The sequence below is a fragment of the Lontra canadensis genome, unplaced genomic scaffold (assembly GCF_010015895.1).
Source record: "Lontra canadensis isolate GAN:19392208 unplaced genomic scaffold, GSC_riverotter_1.0 scaffold46, whole genome shotgun sequence".
NCBI classification, from domain to species: Eukaryota; Metazoa; Chordata; class Mammalia; order Carnivora; family Mustelidae; genus Lontra; species Lontra canadensis.
Genome location: NW_022631040.1, coordinates 8,750,671 through 8,772,273, shown reverse-complemented (window position 1 = coordinate 8,772,273; position 21,603 = coordinate 8,750,671). Strand labels below are relative to the sequence as shown.

Below are 21,603 nucleotides of genomic sequence, written 5' to 3'. Positions count from 1 at the left end.
ATAGAAACACCTTAGACCATCTCTATCAACTGGTATGTGTCAGTTCCTTCTTAGAGCACTTTCTTCCAGGGCAGGTTAATTTAAATGCCTCTAGTTGGGCATAAAACCTAGAGGCAACAAACATGTAATTATAATCTCTAATTTCACTGTGGTATTAACTATAACAGCTGCCCAAATTTTGGGTTTAAAAATACAAAATTATATGAATCAAACCTTTTAAGGGCTTCTTCTGAACTCATTCATCAACTGAGTTCTAATTTCCCTATGTTATGTATTTAAAGGTGTGAAGCACTTTCTTAGGAAAGCAATTGGATGTTAAAGAAATCAACAAAGATTTGTTGTTTATCTGAGAAAGGGAACACACAGGAAATAAAAGAATGATCATCTTAAAGCTAACACCAACTTCCTTTCCCTTCCATGTTTTCTGCTGTGTGTTGTGTATTAATTCATCTGCTTGTTTTTTGTTTGTTAGTTGAAATACTACTTTTAACTTCTGCTGGTATTCCATAGGTTAACATGGGTAAGTTCAGCTAGGTATAGAAGATAGGAGAGGAAAATATCGAAGCATCTGGCATTTTCCCTGCAGTTCAGATTATGATAAAATTTTTCTGAGAGAATTATTTTGGAAATAGATTAACGAAGAAATAAAAAACATAGAAATTGGTTAATTAAGGCAGGCTAATGGAATAGAAGAATACTATAGAAACATGGCATATATAACTGAAGAGGAGTTTAATGAAAGATTGAGGTGGTCTTTCAGATTGTCCTAGAGAAGACATCTAACAATAAATCAGGACAATTGGCTAACAATGTTACAAAAATTAAAAAATAAGTGCATGTCTTCCAACCATACTAAAAGAAAAAAAAAAGGCAGATGAGTTAAAACTTAAATGTAAAGAACATAATCATGAAGTAGTGGAGGAAAATGGGAGCAAATGTTTCTATAATCCTGGCATATTGAAGATATTTATTAACATGATACCATGGCCAGAAACACTGAAGGAAAATATTGAAAACATCGGACTAACAAACTGAGAATTTAAAACTCAAACAACACAACATTTTGTATTTAGTTTGGGAAGGAATAAAAAAAGATGATATTAGTGTGGAAAGAGTTTAGGATAATCTGGCAAACTATCAAAAGTAAAAATGTGAACACTACTTCATCCAAGATTTGTACTTCCAGGGTATATCTCAAGAATATAAGTAGAGAAGGTCTTAAATATATATACTGAAAAGTGCTCATTGTAGAATTAAAATAGCAAATAACTGGAACCAATTAAAAAATTCAAAAAGGAGTTGATTGAACAAATTTCAAATTATACCTACAGTGGAAAAAGTATGTACAACTAAGAGAAAGGAAATATGTCTATTTGTAGAGACATGGCTATAGGTTCATAGTGTGTTATTACACAAAAAAGCAAACGCGTAGTATAATATACTCTAAATTGAGCATGGGTTGACAAAATATAAATCTACACTGGACATTTAAGTTATTATACATACAAATTATTATTGCTGTAATAATTATTGTCTAAGAAGCAAGGCATGAGATTTAGAATTAGACAGATAGGGGTTTGAATCCCAGCTCTGCTTCTTAAAAGCCAAGTGACTTTGGCAAGGAATTTCACTTCTCAATCCAATTTCCTGGTTTGTCTTCCTTAATTTTCTAATTTGTCATGTGTATGCATAGTTTTCAAAGTACATGTAAAACTTATAAATAATATGTACTTGGTTCATGTTAAGTACTTAATAAAATGTTGCTGTCATAAATATTAATGTTAATATTGTTAATTTAGATATTAAGTGTATTGATTTTATGAAATTTAAGCATTTTTAAATAACGATCATTAACAATGTTTCATTTTTTGGCTCAAAGTCAAAATTTTCCTGAGTGCAGAGGAATAAGATATTAAATGTAGAGTAATGATGTGCTAGGTGTTTGAAAATACAATAATTTGTGTAGGTAAACCCCATGAAATAATTTCTTTTTTTTTTCTGTAAAGATTTGACCTCTCTGATACGCTTCATTGTTTCCTGAAAACCCTATATTCCTCCTGCTGTTATTTCTCTTTACCCTGAAGAGCTTCCTTTTCCACTTTTTATAATTTAGTCAGGGAGAAACAAGCTCAAGTTTTGTGAAAATGTCGTTAGTTTATCTCTGTTTTTGAAGGATACCTTCACCAGGTATAGAATTGATAATTGTTATTTTTTTCAACACCTTAAGGAATTTTGATTTATTGCCTTCTAGCCTTCATGTTTCTGGTGGGAAATCAGCTGATTTCTGATTCTGATTCTGATTATTAAGATTATTCTTATTAAGATTATGATTATGATTCCTATCAGTATTCCCTTGTATGTAGTATGTTGTTTTTCTCTTGCTGCTTTTAAGATTTCCTCTTTGATGTTAACAGTTTGACTAAGTTGAGCCTATGTGTAGTTTTTATTATATTACCCTGGTTGAGGTTTGATCAGAGTCTTCGATGTGTAAGCTCAAGTTTTCATTGATTTGAAGGTTCTTGGTAATTACCTCTTTAAACTTTTCTTTCCTTTTTTCCATATTCTCTCTTCTTTTCCTCTTGAACTTCAGTTAAATTTATTTTAGAGCACTGGATATCAACCCACAGGTTCAGAGCATTTTTGTTTGTTTACTTGTTTTTGTCTTCCCTACTCTTTTGTCTTGGTGTTTCTCTTTGCATATTTTGTTTTGCCCTGTCCTGAAATGCACTGATAATTTTTCTCTTTTTTACCTAGATTACTGTTAAGCCTATGTAGAAAATTCTTTTCATTTCATATTTTCATTTCATCTTTTCATTCATTCATTTTTAATATCATACTTTTCATTTCCAGCATTCCCATTTGGTTCCCCTTTTTTGTAGATTCTCTCTCTATCCAAATTTCCTCATCTAGTCACACATTCTAGTCATTCTCCACTTCCACTAGATCTTTTGGTATTTTATCTTAGGTATTTTCAAGTCCTTATTTGACAATTTCAGTGTCTGGGCCATGTCTGCATCACTATCAATGGCTTCCTCTCTTAACAATGGGCCACATTTTCTTCATGTGTCTGAAAATACTTTTGTTTTGTGCTAGATATTTTGTATATAGCACTGGAAACACAGCGGATAATATTTACTTGAGAAAATGTTACTGCTGATTCTGTCAGGCTTCTAAAGGGAGAAAGAGAGAGAGAATGTTGGGGGGAAATGAGTAGGAGAAGAACAGCAACAAACTGATTTGAAGTTGATCTGGATCTGGGCTTTGTTACAGTTTCATCATTATGTCATTCACCACTGGTTTCAGATGTTTGAAGATAGAGTCAGCATGGGTGCAGATTCACTGTGTGGTTGGGCTCTTTAGAATTCTACACTCTCTATCCAGACTAGTATGGCGGACTGTCCCACCTCTTGCTTTCTCTTATGGAGTCAAGCAATCCTAGTGTCCCAATTCTCCTGTGAAAGTCTTGTTACTTTGTAGACTTTAATTCATTTACATTGTGCTTTACTTTCTAATGGGTTAAAAAATAATTTTATAGGGGCACCCGGGTGGCTCAGTTGGTTAAGCATCTGCCTTTGGCTTAGGTCATGATCCCCAAGGTCCTGGGATCCAGTCCCACACTGGGCTCCCCGCTCAGCTGGGAGTCTGCTTCTCTCTCTCCCTCTCTGCACTCTCTCTCTCTCTCTCTGTGTCAAATAAATAAATAAAGTCTTTTAAAAAATAATTGTATAGCTTATCTGATATATTTTGATTGTTGCATATTTCTATTTTTTTTAAGTTTTTATTTATTTGAGAGAGAGAGAGACTGGAGTGAGAGAGAGCAAGAGTAGGTAGGAGAGGGAGAAGCAGGCTCCCTGCTGAGTGGGGAACCTAATGCGCAGCTCTGTCCCAGGACCCTGGGATCATGACCTGAGCAGAGGACAGAAGTTTAAGCGATTGAGCCACCCAGGCACCCCACAAATTTCTGTATCTTAATCTGAAGTTGAAGTCCAGACGCTATTGTAACATCTAATGGAACTTTTCTAATATTAATGGAACATTTCAAAGAATATGGATATGTTGTTATTTTTCCATCAGTATTTTTTTTCTTGACTGACTCCCACTTTCCACCAATGTTTTGTTTCTTTGCTCCTCTTTTAAAGCAAAACTCCCTCAAAGTTTTGTCAATGGTAGCTGTCTTTAATTCTTCTTTCCCAATTCTACTGTCTGCAGTCAAGCTTTAGCTCACCACTATAAGCTATACTTGCCAAATCTCTGTTGACCTTGACATCATAAACTAATAGTTAATTTCACATCTTTATCCTATTTGACACATCAACATCATTTAATGAGTTGAGATCACTCCTTCCTTGGTATACTTTCTTCGCTTGGCATCTAAGACCACATTATCTCCTGGCTTGCATCTGAGTTTCTACTTGCTACTTCTCAATTTGATTTCTTGCTTCCTCTTTATCCATTTAACTTCTTAATATTGGTATCCCAGGCCTCACACCTTGGCTCTCTTCCCAAGTCTATATACATGCATTTACTTAATCACCTCCAGATTAACAGTTTTAAATATCATCTAAATGGCTTGATTTCTAAAGTAAAATTTACCTTCCTTCCTTCTTCCCCCAGCCTCTTTCCTAAGTTCCCAACTGCTGGATCAGGCTATCTCGCTTAATTTATATGTCAAACTTATTTTTTCACAAACTGGACTTCTGATGTTTTAGACCTCTCACTTTGACCCAAACACTTCCATAATCCTCCTTTCTCAGGTAAGGGCAATTTTATTTTTCCACTAATTCAGAACAAAAGATTGGAGTCATCCTTGCCAGTTCTTCTCACATGTGATATGTTATATGCCAGAAGTGTCCTGTTTATGTTACTTTCAAAATATATCTAGATTTTGATTCCTTCTCATCACCTCACTAGAATCATCAAAGTCCAGGGCATGGTTCCTGTTTTGCCTGGATTACTGCAAAGTCTTTTAACTGCCTCCACTTTGGCTCTCCACTTTATTCACAATGCAGTAGACAGGGTCGTTCTATTACATGAGTCAGACCATGTTACTTCTCTGTTCGAAATGCTCTATAATTTTCCTACTTCACCAGAGTGAAGGCCATTATTTTTAAGATGGCCTATAAGACCTACATGATCTGAATGCAGTTACTTCTCTGGCTTTACTATTACTATCATTTCTTGTGTTCAATTTGTCTCATGAAAACTGGCATTGTTGCTATTTCTTGAATATGTGAAGCACACGTTTGTGTTAGGGTCTTTGCAGTATTCCCTATTCCTTTAGTCTGAAAGTCTTTACCTCCTGATATCCACACGATTGACTCTCTCTCTTATTTGAGTCTGCTCAAATATCACTTTCTTAATGAAATCGTCCCTACCACCTTGTTTAAAATTGCAAATACCAGTTAACCATTTTTGGTCCTCATTATGCTCTTTTTTTCCCTCCCATGGCACTTACCATTTTAACATATTATATGAGTTACTTATCATTTTTGTTGTGTATGTATGTTTTAACCTCTAGAATGTAAATTCTATGAAGACAGGGACTTTTTGTTTATATTGTTCACTGATGTATCCTGAGAGCCTGGAAGATCGCCTGTCACATGCTAGCATTCAGTAAATGTTTGCTGTTTGCTCAGTAAATGGAGTAGCAGGATCTAAAGGGTAGAGCTTATGGGTACAGCTTAAGTAAGTTTGTCAGCCTTACCTCTCTGGTAATGCTCCAGAAGTGATATCTAATGAACTTATTTTGTTCATTAGAACATAAAGTGTTACAAAGCATAGTTGAGCGGACACTGTGATTAAAAGAGAAGAAGGGGTCAAAGATGTATCTTAAAAGGAAATTGGGATGTTGGAGTTTTGTATGTACATGGGTACACATGTGAGGTGGGGAAGAGGAAGGGAGAAGAAAAAAAGAGGGAAAGGTTAATGGAGGAGAGGAGATGAGGGAAGGGAAAGCATAGTGAGTAAGCTTAGGGGAATGAGCATTGATTATTTGAGACAGAAAAGGAATATCCTAGTAGAAGTGACAAAAGGTCATTTGAAATAGGTGGCTGGATTTGAGGATTGATTTAGTGTTAATGATACAGAGTAAGAATATTCCTTATAGAGGTTATTTTTGAAGTTCTAGCTGCAGACAAAATTCTTGAAGGAGAGAAATGTAGAAAAAAGGGCTACAGATAGAAGGTTGGGGGGATGGTAATAAAGAGGAGAGGCAACTGAGGAGATACAGATGAAGTCTAGAAGGGTTATGATATTAGAGGACAAGTGAAGAACATTTCAAGATGTTCTTCAATAGTATCAAGCAGCAGAATATTAAGGAGAAGAAGTTATAAAACTGAAATTCACACCTAGGGTGGCCATCAAGAGTGCCCTTGAAGTCTAGGGATAGAGAAGAGGGATGTAGATCATTTACAATGAGACTAAACAATACAGAAAAGGAGGTTTTGAGCATAGATATTGGAGAAAGCTGGTTCTGAAGAGAAGGAAAGGAATTGATGGAAGTGAGCGTAACAGTAGTTTCTATTTTCTGGTAGTTGTTTACCACCTTTGAATATTTTATGGCCATCTGTTGATTCTTCAGGCTGACAACTTTCTTTTTACTCATTTAAATAATGATTCTGGAGGTGAATTTTCAAACTTTCTTTGTTTTTAAAAGATTTTATTTATTTATTTGACAGAGAGAGATCACAAGTTGACAGAGAGGCAGGCAGAGAGGTGGGGGAAGCAGACTCCCCACTGAGCAGAGAGCCCGATGTGGGGCTCATCCCAGGACCCAGGGATCATGACCTGTACCTAAGGCAGAGGTTTTGACCCACTGAGCCACCCAGGCACCCCATCAAACTTTCTTAATTCAAGAAATTTTATAATAGTGTATGTATAATGCATTTGTATAATAATACCTGTATTAATTGTATGTGACTGTACATTGAACGCTTGTTTTTTGTTATTGTCTGCAGTGATGGTTTCATTTGGAGATTTATTTCCTTATTTGTTCCATAACAATGGGAGTATATTCTTATCCTTTGCTATTGGTGCCTCAAAACAACATTAACAATAGCAACAAAACTGGAAAAAAAACATTTTAGGGTTCTTTCTTTTTCTTTTTTTTTTTTTGGTGGGGGGGCATAAAGCCCTTACCACTTTGAGCATTAAAAAAAGTAATGAGTTAGCTGTTTCGATACTCTGTTCTAGACTCACCATATTTTGAAGTTCTAGACTTTTATGGTTTCTTTTTAAATTTGTTTTTGAATATAATGTTTTCTCAGTGTCACACTGAAGTAAATAGAAATCAGATAATTAACCTGATCCCTTCATGCATACCTTTATTTTCTATCTGAATTCTTGATGTGAGTGATGAAAGGCCATTACCTAAGTATTTGCTGAAAGAACATAGACTTTTTTTTTTCCTACTACACTGTGAGTTTGTTTTTTACATATGCAAATCTATTAATGGTGTTGTTAAATGCTCAGTCTTTAAGATTTATTATTTTCAAAAATGAAGATTCTTAGTTTTATATCATACTAGATATTATTTCTAAAAATGAATGCAGTAGTTATCTTTAATTCTTTTAACCTGTGGGTAGATAACTCTATTTAAAGCCATCTATCTTAATTATTATACTCCTAGTTCTAATTCTAAAATTTTTGGTTCACAAGGGACAGATCTAGTCTTAGTAACTTAACCTGTTGTTATTACCATTTATTTGACTTTGGCATTTATAGTAGCATCTAACTTTCTAAAATAACTTAGAAATGTCCTGCTCTCTTTACATCAGTGATTTTTCCAGGCAATGGACATTTATAGCATTGAAAATTCAAAATATATTTAAATAATTTTTAAAGATTTTTAAAAATTCCTTTTCCTATTCTGTATTTACATTTATCGTTCTCATGTATGTTTTATGCTTTTATTATGAGGTTGAAGCATATAGAATTGCCATTTTTGTATGTAAAAAATGGCTACCTATTAGCTATTTCAAATGGTTCAGCCTAATATGTATGATTCCTTAAGTAATATAATATTGGCTATTATCTTCACTCTCAAAATGTGTATGAATGGCTTCTTAATGTATTTTCAACTTGGTTTTTGCACAAAAATTGTTTCTAAGAATTATTGACATCTGGTTCATTCATTTTAGTTACATTGTTAATATTTCATTTTATGAATAAAAGTGTGTATTATTTCTTTGTTCCCAAGTTAACAGTTAGATTTTTATCTCTTTTTATAATTTATAAAATTGTATAATTGTAATCTTTCCTTGTATACATTTGTTTTACTTTTTCCTTTCTAATCTGGAAAATATTATTTCCTCACTTAATTACCCTGGCTAGTATGTTGAATGTTGAATGGAAGTGGCAAAAGTGGACTCTGTCTTGTTCCTGATTGTAGGGGGAAAGAATTTAGTTTCTCACCATTAAATGTAAATTTAGCTGTAGATTTTTAGAAGAGCCCTTTATCAGATGAGGAAGTTCCCTTCTTTCATAGTTTGTTTTCATGACGAAGTAGTGTTGTTCTAGAGATTACTGAAAAATATAATGAAATAGTATTGGAATTTGGTAAATGCCTTTCCTGCATCTATGGAGATGATCATTTGGTTTTTATCTTTTATTCTATCAATACTTTTCATTATTTAATATTCACATGTTGAACCAGCCTTGTATATCTGGGGTAAATCTCACTTTCTTATGGTATATATTTCTTTCTTATGGTATATATTACACTTAAAAAAAAGTTTTTATTTATTTATTTGACGAGAGAGAGAGACAGCAAGAGAGGGAACATAAGTATGGGGAGTGGGAGAGGGAAAAGCAGGCTCCCAGTGGAGCAGAGAGCCTGATATGGGGCTCGATCCCAGAAACCTGGGATCGTGACATGAGTCAAAGACAGCTGCTTAACAACTGAGCCACTCAGGTGCCTCTGTATTACTGTCTATATGGTATATATATATTTTATTTATGGTGCTGGATTTGGTTTACAAGTATTCTGTTGAAGATTTTGCCTCTATGTTTATAAAACATATTGATCTGTAACTTTCTTTTCTTGTGATATCTTTATTGGTTTTGGTATCAGAATAAGATGACATCATAGAGTTAGCTCACTCTGTGAATGATTGGAGGAGTGTTTCTTCATATTCTCTTTTTTGGGAGAGCTTGTAAGGGATTGGTGTTATTTCTCCTTTAAATGTTTCGAAGAATTAACCAGTTAAGGTATCTGATCCTGGATTTTCTTTGTGTGTAATTTTTTTTATTACTAATTTATTCCCTTTGCTTATTAAAACTCTGCTCAGATTGCTATTTCTTCTTGAGTCAGTTTCCATAGTTTGTACATTTGTAGGAATTTGTTCATTTTATCTAGGTTATCTAATTGTTAGGATAGTTGTTTATGCGATTACCTTATAATCTTTTCACGTCTGTGAGGTCCGTTGTAATGTTCCTTCTTTCATTTCTCATTTTAGTAATTTGACTCTTCCTCTCCTTTTTTTCTTGGTCAATATAGCTAAATGTTTGTCAGATTTACTAAGCATTTTATAGAATAAACTTTTAATTTGTTGGCTTTCCCTATTGTTTTTCTATTTTCTATTTCATTTATGTCTACTCTAATCTTTATAATTTCCTTCTTTCTACTTACTTTGAGTGGAATTTCCTCTCCCCTTGCCCCCCCCCCCCGCCCAGTTTCTTAAGGTAGAATATTAGGTCATTGATTTGATTTCTTTCTTCTTTAATATAGGTATTTCCAGCTATATTTCTCTTTAAGCATCACTTTACCTGAAACTCATGAAGTGTGATATGTTGTGTGCTTATTTTCATTTGTCTTAAATTATTTTCTAGTTTGTGTGTGTGTGTGATTCTTTTCCTGACCCAGTGGTTATTGAGAATGTATTTGGTTATGGTTTATGTGGCATATCTTTCTTCTACCTTTTAACTTTCAACCTTTTTGTTTCTTTGAGTTTATCCCTCAAAGAAAGCACATAGTTGGATCATAATTGTATTTTTTGCTCTCATTCTCCCAATATCTACTTTTCTGGGAGATATCAAATACCAGTTACATTTAAGGTAAGTATCGTAATGGTAGTTGAAATGTCACTTTGCCTTTGGCGATGTTTCCAGGAGAAGGTGCTGCAGCTGAGGTCAAAGAAGCTGCCATCTGTGTTGTCCTCATGGATTTTGAAGGATTCCTGTCTCACATTGAAGTCTTTTATCCATTTGGAGTCTAATTTTGTGTGTGGTGTAAGGAAATGGTCCAGTTTCATTCTTTCATTCTTATGCATGTGGCTGTCCAATTTTCCCAACACCATTTGTTGAAGAGGCTGTCTTTTTTCCACTGGACATTCTTTCCTGCTTTGTCAAAGATTAGTTGACCGTAGAGTTGAGGGTCCATTTCTGGGCTCTCTATTCTGTTCCATTCATCTATGTGTCTATTTTTGTGCCAGTACCATACTGTCTTGATGATCACAGCTGTGTAATGAGCTTGAAGTCTGGAATTGTCATCCTGTTAGCTTTGGTTTTCTTTTTCAACATTCCTTGGCTATTTGGGGTCTTTTCTGGTTCCATGTAAATTTTAGGATTATTTGTTCCATTTCTTTTACAAAAGTTGATGGTATTTTGATAGGGATTGCTTTGAATGTGTAGATTGCTCTAGGTGGCATAGATACTTTCACAATATTTGTTCTTCCAATCTATGAGCATAGAATATTTTTCTATTTCTTTGTGTCTTCCTCAATTTCTTTCATGAGTATTCTATAGTTTTCTGAATACAGATTCTTTGCCTCTTTGGTTAGATTTACTCCTAGGTATCTTATGGTTTTTGGTGCATTTGTAAATGGGATCAACTTCTTAATTTATCTTTCTTCTGTCTTGTTTTTGATGTATAGAAATGCAACTGCTTTCTGTGCATTGATTTTATATCCTGGCACTTTACTAAATTCCTGTATGAATTCTAGCAATTTTGGAGTGGAGTCTTTTGGGTTTTCCACATAAAGTATCATATCATCTGCAAAGAGTGAGAGTTTGACTTCTTTTTTGCTGGTTCAGATGTCTTTTATTTCTTTTTGTTGTCTGATTGTTGAGGCTAGGACTTCTACTATGTTGAATATCAGTGGTGATAGTGGACATCCCAACCATGTTCCTGATCTGAGGAGAAAAGCTCTTAGTTTTTCTCCATTGAGAATGATATTTGCTGCGGGCTTCTCATAGATGGGTTTTATGATATTGAGGTATGTATCCTCTATCCCTACACTGGGAAGAGTTCTGCTCAAGAAAGGATGCTGTATTTTGGTCATTTAGTTTTTCTGCATCTATTGAAAGTATCCTATGGTTCTTATTCTTTCTTTTATTAATGTATTGTATCACATTTATTTGCAGTTGTTGAACCAAACTTGAAGCCCAGGAATAAATCCCACTTGGTTGGGGTGAATAATCTTTTTAATATACTGTTGAGTCCTATGGGCTAGTATTTTGCTGAGTATTTTTGCATCCATGTTCATCAGGGGTATTGGTCTGTAATTCTCCTTTTTGATGGGGTCTTTGTCTGGTTTTGGGATCAAGGTAATGCTGGCCTCATCAAATAAGTTTGGAAGTTTTCCTTTCTATTTTTTGGAACAGTTTCAGGGGAATAAGTATTAATTCTTCTTTAAATGTTTGGTAGAATTCCCCTGGGAAGCCATCTGGCCCTGGCATCTTGTTTATTGGGAGACTTTTGATGACCTCTTCAATCTCCTTACTGGTTATGGGTCTGTTCAGGTTTTCTATTTCTTCCTAGTTCCGTTTTGGTAGTTTATATGTCTCCAGGAATGTATCCATTTCTTCAAGATTATCTAATTTGCTGGTGTATAATTGCTCAATATATGTTCTTATAATTGTTTGTATTTCTTTGGTGTTGGTTGTGATTTCTCCTCTTTCATTCATGATTTTATTAATTTGGGTCCTTCCTCTTTTCTTTTTGATAACTCTGGCCAGGGGTTTATCAATCTTATTAATTCTTTCAAAGAACAATCTCCTAGTGTCCTTGATCTGTTCTATTGCTCTTTTGGTTTCTATTTCATTGATTTCTACTCTGATCTTGATTATTTCTCTTCTCCTGCTGGGTTTAGGCTTTCTTTGTTATTCTTTCTTCAGCTCCTTTTGGTATAGTGTCAGGTTGTGTATTGGAGACATTCTTGTTTCTTGAGAATACAGTTGTTTCTTGCTATATTCTTTCCTCTCAGGACCATCTTTGCTGTGTTCCAAAGATTTTGAATAGTTGTGTTTTCATTATCATTTGTTTCCATGAATTTTTTTCAATTCTTCTTTAATTTCCTGGTTGACCCATTCATTCTTTAGTAGGATGCTCTTTAGCCTCAATGTATTTGGGTTCTTTCCCAAATTTCCTCTTGTAATTGAGTTCTAGCTTCAGAGCATTGTGGTCTGAAAATGTGCAGGGAATGATCCCAATCTTGTGGTACCAGTTGAGATTCAACTTGTGACTCAGGCTGTGATCTATTCTGGAGACTATTTCATGCGCACTAAAGAAGAATATGTATTCTGTTGCTTTTGGATGGAATGTTTTAAATATATCTGTGATGTTCATCTGGTCCAGTGTATCATTTAAAGCCTTTATTTCCTTGTTGATCTTTTGCTTAGATGGCCTGTCCATTTCAGTGAGGGTGGTGTTAAAATCCCCTCCTATTATCGTATTATTGTTGATGTGTTTCTTTGATTTTGTTATTAATTGGTTTATATAGTTGGCTACTTCCATGTTAGGGGCATAGATATTTAAAATTGCTAGATCTTCTTGTTAGACCCTTTAAATATAATATAGTGTCCTTCCTCATCTCTTATTATAGTCTTTGGCTTAAAATCTAATTTATCTGATATAAGGATTGCCACCCCAGATTTCTTTTGATGTCTATTAACATGGTAGATGGTTTTTGACACTCTCACTTTCAATCTGGAGGTGTCTTTGGGTCTAAAATGAGTCTCTTGTAGACAACATATTGAAGAGTCCTGTCTGTTTTGTGTTTGTTTGTTTGTTTTTAATCCAATATGACACCCTATGTCTTTTGATTGGGGCATTTAGCCCATTAACATTCAGGGTAACTATTGAAAAGGTAACTATCAAAAGATATGAATTTAGTGCTATTGTATTGCCTGTGAGGTGACTGTCACTGTTCTTTCTGGTCTGTTACTTTTAGGCCCTTTCTTTGTTTAGAGTACCCCTTTGAATATTTCCTGTAATGCTGGTTTGGTGTTTGCAAATTCTTTTAGTTTTTGTGTGTCCTTGAAACTTTTTATTTCTCATTCATTTTCAGTGATAGCCTAGGTGGATATAGTATTCTTGGCTGCATATTTTTTCTTGCTCAGTACTATGAATATATCATGCCAGTCCTTTCTGGCCTGTCAGGACTCTGTGGATAGGTCTGTTTCCAATCTAATATTTCTGCCATTATATGTTACAGACCTCTTGTCCTGAGCTGCTTTCAGGATTTTCTCTTTGTCTCTGAGACTTGTAAGCTTTAATATTAGATGACAGGGTGTTGGCCTATTTTTCTTGATTTTGAGGGAGGTTCTCTGTGCTTTTTGGGATTTTGATGCCTGTTTCCTTCCCCAAAGTAGGGAAGCTCTCTACTGTAATTTACTCCAATATGCTTTTTGCAACATCCCCCCCCCCCGCCTTCTTTTTCTTCTGGGATCCAATTATTCTAATATTGTAGTGACTTTACGGAATGAATTACGTAAAGTCTGTATTGTCGTCACATGTGGTACTGAAATCTCTGTACAGTTAACTTAGTGCTCAACTAAGTAATTGAAGAGAGAATTTCTTAAATTTCTAGAATAAGTAAGTTTTTCATTCTTTGCTGAAAGCTCTATATTTGTGTTGTGGTGTGACTCCAACATGTAAGTGGGTAAGCTGTCTTCTTTAATAAGCTGTCTTCTTTAGTTAACACTCTCTGCTTGTGCAGAACTGGAAGGTCAAGCAGAGGTGAGAGTTTAGATCCTTTCCAGGTCTCTCTTGGGCATGCACATAGCCCTTTGCATGTCCATGGGCTTCTAGATTTCCAGTAATATTTAAGAGCTTTGTAAAGCCCCCTATGAACATTTCATACTTCAGCTCTTCTATTTAACCTTTTTGATTTGTTCATTTTTTCCCCATCTATTATCCCTGCCTCAGGCAACTGCAATGTTAAACAGTTGCCACTGATTGTTTTCCACAAACATCCCTAAAGAAAACACTTTCCATTGGATAAGCTCTGATTATGTTCAGGTCTTGCTCATGGGGTTTTCTAATATATAGCTAGACAGATTAAATAGTGACAGTTTCCTGAGTTTGAGGTTTTGTAAGAACTCTAGTCTCATTCTGATTTCTCCTATTGCTGCTAATCTGTTGCTTTTCACTGTTATTATGAATGTTTATTTTCAAGGTTACCACTGAATGGCAGAGAGGAGGATGGGGATAGAGAAAGTTAAAATGCCACCGAGGCATGTTATTCTTACTGATAATCAGACATTTAAAAAAGAAAAAAAAGCCTCCCAGATTTGTCCAAAACTTTGGTTAATGTACAGATTTCCAGAGACGTTTATCTGGCACTCTTTGGTAGTATGTTCATTGATTTTATTACAGAGAGAATTGTCAGTTATTCTCACTCTGCCTAATGACATTCTGTGATTTCTTTCATCATTGTCTTGCATTTTTTCCTGTATACACTGCCATGTTTTAATTTATAACTTCATGTTTTCATGTTTTGTGGCTAATATAAATGGTACTTTACTAAAAACGTATTTTCAGAGTTTCATTACTAATATATAAGAATTGAATTGATTTTTTATATATTTAACTTGTGTCATGTACAATTGTTAAATTCTCTTTTTACTTCTTTGTAGCTTTTATGTAGATTCACTGGGATTCTCTAAGTAGATACTCATGTTCTCCATAAATAGAGGCAGTTTTATTTCTTCCTTTCCCATTTGTTTGACATTTATTTTAGGATTTTTGAAAACCTATGTTTACCTAGATTTATATATTAGATTATTTACTCATTTAACTAATTTTTTAACTAATTAATTTAACTAATTATTTCTCATTTAACTAATTTTCCTGTGCTATCTGTTGTAATGGGGATATACGACTTTTTTCCAGTCATTATCTGTTTTCTGAATAGACAACTATGAGAGATTTCTGGTATGAGTCATATCTATTTCCTTGGTCTGTTTATATTACTTAGACCTATTTTTGCATATGAATATTTTTTCAAAGAAGAATCTTTTTATGTAACAGTTATTCCAATGATTGTCTATTGTTAACAAATTAGCAACTAGCAAAAAATGAGTAAAATCCATTTTTATGACTGCATCCTTAAAATATTTTATGATATATTCCCCATAAATCAAAATCATTAGTCTCTTATATGGAATGGATGATTTACATTAGTTCTAGGTCTTTAGAGAACTTTTTCTAACTTTTTTGTTTTGAAAATTTCTTCAAATATGAATTTCTGCAATAGAGGATGTGATCATTCCATGTTAAGACTCCGAAACTTAAAACTAAAATGATTTTTAAAGATAATAAAACAAGTCCTTATATTTTATAGATGATAAAATATATTTCATTATCCCTCTGTAGCAGAGCTTCCCTTTAACTATTATTAAAATATAGGAAGTGAATTCTAACTTATCAACATTGAAATGTCGACCTCCACTTCTACACCTTGGCCTGAGTACAATTATTTTTTACTTGGATTACTGTAATAGCTTAACTTGTCTCACTACTTTTACTTCTCACTACTTCTATTCTCAACACTTTTGAATAAACCTGAGATCATGTCACTCCTCTACTGTAAATACTCGAGTGACTTCCTATTTCATTCGGAATAAAAATCAAAGTCTTTACAATAGGTTTGAAAGGCTTTTAATGATTGGAATCTCATTATCCCAGCATTTACTTGTCTGATCTTATCTTCCAATAGCCTCCCATCTGTTATTCTGCTCCAGGAAGCTAGCTCCTTGCAGTTCTTCTCACATGCCAAGCATATTGCCTTAGGGATCTGCGCACTCATTGACTTCTGTCTGGAATATTTTGCCCCTAGATATATGCATGATTTATTCCCATTCCCCTGTCAATACCACATTGAATCAATACACTCAATGAAACCTCTCTTGAACATAACATCCAAATTAAAAGTCCAGTCTGTGCTTTCCAAACTGGTCTGATTTTCCCAATTTTCATAGCATTTGTCATCTTCTAGGATACTATATTAATTCCTCATTTACTATGTTCATCTAGCTGCTTGAATGCAAGCTCCATAAAAAGAAGTTTTTTGTTTGTTTTGCACCTATTTCATTAACTGCTAAATCTTTGGATTCCATGAAAGTGCCTGGCACATATTAAGTTCTCAATAAATACTTGTTGAATGGATTAATGTATAAAAGAATATAAACACCTTGATAATTTAGTCATGATTCTGGCTTTGACAAAATCAAAGCATTCATCATTTTTGCTTTCAGTTGTATTAGACCTTTCAAAATTACAAATGATTATCTATTTTTCATTATCTGTAATTTCTGGGTTATTTGAGATAAAATATTTAACAGGTGAAGGTAAAGAAATAAGAGGTAAATCCAGCTTCCTTCATTTAGGAAGACAACATGGCAGAAAGAAATTACCTCAGAAAGAAAATTCATACCGTGAGTAATTTCCTTTGTTTGTCCTCCCTATTCCCCAGACAAAACACACAGCACACAATGACTTAACTGTATTCATACCTGTTCTTCCTGTCTTCCCCCCATCTCCAAGAAAGGCCTATCCTGCCTTAGGCCATTCCCTGCTTTGCTCAGCTTTAGATTGTTTGTTCCAGGTCAATTTATCAAGGTTTCTAGATGACCAATTCACCAATGGATATTTTACCACATTTTCTTATTTCTTTTAATTATATATTTTAAATTATACATTTTAAAGCAAACTGTGTTGGAAATTTAAAAATTTCTATGAAGTTTTATAGTATTTTTTGTTTTGTCTTCATAACACTGCTTTAAGTAATAATTAGTTTGCATTTGTTTCAGCTGCCTGTTTCTGGACAGATAGAATAGGGCAACTCTCCTTACAGAAAAGTTAGAGCAGGAGGTTGCATAGTTCATCTTTTTCCTTTGGACCTCAGGTTTTAGGGTGTGTGAAAGCCTGAGATAGAGGGGTGGAGAGCAAAAGCCTATAGATATATATTTTTTGAAAGTATATTGATTGAAAATATCTATGCTTATGAAAGAATATATAAAATATTCTTGGTTACTTTCTTAAATATCCTTCAACATATATATATATATATATAATATATATGTATATATATATACACACACACACATGCACATACACATTTACACAGACACATACTCTTTTTATGCCAAGTGTCACCCTCTTTGCTCATTCATCCTCTTGCTTCTGAGATCAACATCTCGTACTATTCAGTGTGCTAATTCTACTCTGTATGTTTTATTCATCAGATATATCCTTACCCTGTCCTAGTTTCTTCCATGTCACCACCAAGAAGCTGCAGCAAGGATAGATCCAATATTCTTTAAAACTCTATCATCAAGACAAAAAATAAAAGGAGTATAGCTTAAAAACAAACACATTTGAGGAAATGACCATTTGATAAGTTGGCCACTGCTCTAAATTGAATTTAAAAACCACTTAACTATTGAATTGGCACAAGAAGGTGCCACATCCCCCTTTTTGTGTTCCCATGATCCAAACTCTAGCTAGGATTTTGCCATTTTAATAAAATTTTTCTCATTATTATAGGCATAAGAAAAAAACCTTAGAGGTATTAGTTTTCTTATGTTTTTCTGTTCCACTCTCTTGGGCTTATCTGTTATTAAATCCTAAATAAATATTTGCTAAATGAATCAATAAAATAATATTAAGCGGTTTAAGGTTGATATCTACCTACACATTGAAAGTTCACCTAATTCAATGAAGAGTGGGCTTTGAATCTGGCTTGTCTTAGAAGAATTCTCAGGAGATAATGGAATTTGAGACTGAGCTAGAATGCCATTGATATATGTGAATAACTCAGAATTTATGAGTAGGAGTTTTTCAATTTATCTTCATTTCCTGGAGATTTTCTAGACCAGGCATGAATCTAAATTTGGAGATGACCCAAAGTAATACTCTGGAGCTTGGAGACAGATCAGGGGGAATGACAGAACAGGTGGGAGTCTTTCTCTTAGCCATGCAAATGCTCTGGAAATTGCAGTTGAAAGTAGATGACAATCAAATTTAGCACTGATAACATGATAGATTTATAGGTTTATAAACTAGAGAGAAATTTGATTTGGAGAGTTATGGAATGAATAAGTCACAGGGATGAAAAGTACAGCATAGGGAATAGAATCAATGGTATTGTAATGCATTTTATGGTGACAGATGGGAGCTACACTTGTGGTGAATACTGTATAACATATAGAGTTGTCGAATTATGTTGTACCCTTGAAAGTAATGTAACGTTGTTTGTCAACTATACCTCAATTAAAAGAAATACTAAAAAATTTTTTATTTGACCCACAGGTTAGGCCAGTAAATAAGCTGGGCAAATATTCACTTTGACTTAAATTCTGCAATGTCTGTGGAGATAATTACGACTATTAATTATTATGTGGAATAGGCAAATCATATGTTGGTCTCTAGGAGTCTGAAAAAGCTATGATATAAATATGATTGGAAATTTTATAGCTTTAAAGCAATTTCACTTGAATGTTTGTCAGCCACTGCTTGGAAAACTGTGACTTTTTATATTATGTATGTTATATGTCCTCTGCAGGATTAGAGCAGTTTGTTGGAAGAATGCAAGATTTTCGATTTTACCAAGTGGCGCTTACAAACAGGTAAGTGAATGTGGTGTTGTAGAACTCAACAGGTATAAGAATAATTCCTGAATTTGCTTAAGTAAGAGCTGAAAAAGATTATATTATTTTCATCTTTACAGCATTTGACAAATATCACCCAATTAATGTTTACAATGTTTATTTTGGCTTAGCCTATGATTGTTATTCACTAGTGCTACTCCATTGGGTAATTCCTTATAATATGAAATTGATGAAATTCTTTACAAAGGATTTTCTCTAAAGAAACTAGAATTTTTAAAATAAGTTGTATTATAGAACTTGGGGTACATGAAGTAGTTTCTGATACATGAGAAACTGCTCTATCTGCCTTTTAAACTTGCTTTGCTGAATTTATAAGTACTGAGAATTTAGAAAAATGAAAATGATTATTTTGATATATGGGAAAGTCTCAAGAGACTGAGCTATTAGACTTAGAAACAAAAAGAAGGAGTAATTTTTAATATTTTTTCTATTTCCAGTGAACAAAAATTATATACATTTGGACTAGTGTTAATCAAATATTTCATCTTAAGAATAGGTGGGAAATCTTTCCTAGGGATTCTTAAAGAAACATAGATTTTCATTCTCTTCAGAAAAGTTCAAGTGAAATTCTGCTTAGATGTCCTCTGAAGTTTCTCTCCCAAGTAATGATTTGATTATATGATAGTACATTGTTGTATAGATGAGTTGATGTTGTTTATTTCTATTAAGGATCAAAAAGAATGATGTTTATTCATATTTCTTAAAGGAAGATATAGATTAGTGTTGTGAATTTCCAAATGACAGGAGTAGCTCTTTTCAGTTTGAGAAGTGTTACTCCCGAGGTGCCTCTATAGTCAGTGGTATGTCCATTAGAAATATAAACATTCTTTACTAATCAATATAATCATGAGATACCTGAACAAAGTGTGCTGTAACAATGGAACACATTATTAGGGAAATTTCCTGGCAGCAGTCTCACTACCCTTTGAATCACCTGTGTCTAAAATTCTGGACAGCAGTGTTGCAATAATCTGGGGGGGCTAATAAAGTTTTTCCTGGGAGCCAAGATGTCACTTTTGGTCCCATTCAAAACCTGGTATCAATTGGAAAATAACAATAAGATTTAAAGAAGAAGGTAGGATTTCATGTAATTTAGTGAATGGGAAAAACTGCCTGATTCCATTCCCCCCACTGGAATCTGAAGGAAGAAGCCTCATCTCTCTAGTTATACCTGGGTTACTGGTGTTGGCCTACCTAAGGTGTCTGGAAAGGTATTATGGGAAAGAATGCCTATAAATAGGATAACTAATTCTGACCTAGAACAGCTATATTGGCCTTAATGGAAAAATTAAATATGTCTGCCTGGAATTGGCATTATTCTTTGACTGTTGGCAGTTGCCAGGTGATCCAAAGCCATTGAAGCACTTTAGGGTGCCAAAATCTGTACTGATGAGTCACAGAAAACCACTGACAAATGGTCTTGGCCTCAGTCCCTTTACTTAAAACAGCAGCAGACAAAATGATACTTGCTTTCTTATTTCTTTCCCATGGATGAATTGGAAACAGTATCTATAACCCTTAGGATTTTCAATATATTATCATTCATTTTAGGGGTAAGTCAGTTTAACAACCTAAATGAATGTTACCTTTTTTTTCCCCATCACAAATAGGCACAATAAAATATTATGATATTTAAATAAATGTCTCAATAATCAGACCAGGACTTACCCATGCTTCTCAATGTAAAAAGTTAACACTTAAGAATTTACTGTTTCTAATATCCATTTTATGAGTATGTTTGTTTGGCCAGGAATGAGTTTGATCTTATGTTCTGTTTAGAAAATAATTAAAATTAAATGGGTAGTAATCAAAGCATTAAAATAGTGATATTCATTTGTGACAACCCTTGGAAGTTCTATTACTGCTGAACTATTTGTCCTTACAGTCTGCTTCTTACACCCACAGGGAGATTCTGGAAGTTTTTTCTGGAGATCTGTTCAGATTGCATATCCAGTCCCATTGCCGCTGCCCTGGCAGCCACCCTAGGGTCCATCCTTTGGGACAGCGGTACTGCATTCCCAATGACGCAGAAGACACAACCACTGATAGGGTGTTACGGCTCAATCCTGAAGCCCATCCTCTTTCTTTTGTCAATGATAATGATATTGTTACTTCGTGGGTTTCACAAGTTTTTACCAATATTACCCAGCTTCATCAAGGAGTGACTATTTCGATAGATTTGGAAAATGGACAGTATCAGGTAATTTGAAATAATGGGGTATATTAATTTCCTGTAATGACCACAACCAGTCATCACTAAATTAATGGCTTAAAACAACAGAAATTTATTCGCTCACAGTTCTAAAGATCAGAAGTACAAAATGAAAGTATCGGCAGGGCTACTGTCCCTCCACAGACTCTAGTGCAGAATCCTTCCTTGCTTCTTCCAGGTTCTGGTGACTTCTGGTGTTCCTTGGTTTATGGCCACATAACTCCCATCTCTGCCTCTATTGCACGGGCCTTCCTCCTTGTTTCTCTCTGTATGTCAGTTTTTTCTTCTTTTTCTGTTGTAAGGCCCAGGCTTCATCCAGGATGATTTCATCTTCAGGTCCTTAAGTTAATTACATCTGCAAATACCTTATTTCCAAAGGTCACATTCACAGGTACCAGGAGTTAGTTCTTAAACGTATCTATTTGGAGATGCAATTCTAATCTATTACAAGGTGAATTAGGCAATTGGACATTACTTCACTAAAGTAGTATATAATAATG

The 21,603-nt window shown here is 34.3% G+C and overlaps 1 protein-coding gene across 1 annotated transcript in view; it reads left to right on the top strand.

Annotated features, from left to right (window-relative positions):
• The window catches only part of USH2A (usherin), a 678,599-nt gene that overhangs the window by 45,243 nt on the left and 611,753 nt on the right, over window positions 1-21,603 (top strand). The window contains exons 4-5 of the mRNA XM_032872913.1: window positions 18,786-18,849; window positions 20,797-21,091. Coding sequence (XP_032728804.1) covers window positions 18,786-18,849; window positions 20,797-21,091 — 359 coding nt within the window. The remainder of the gene's footprint in view (window positions 1-18,785; window positions 18,850-20,796; window positions 21,092-21,603) is intronic.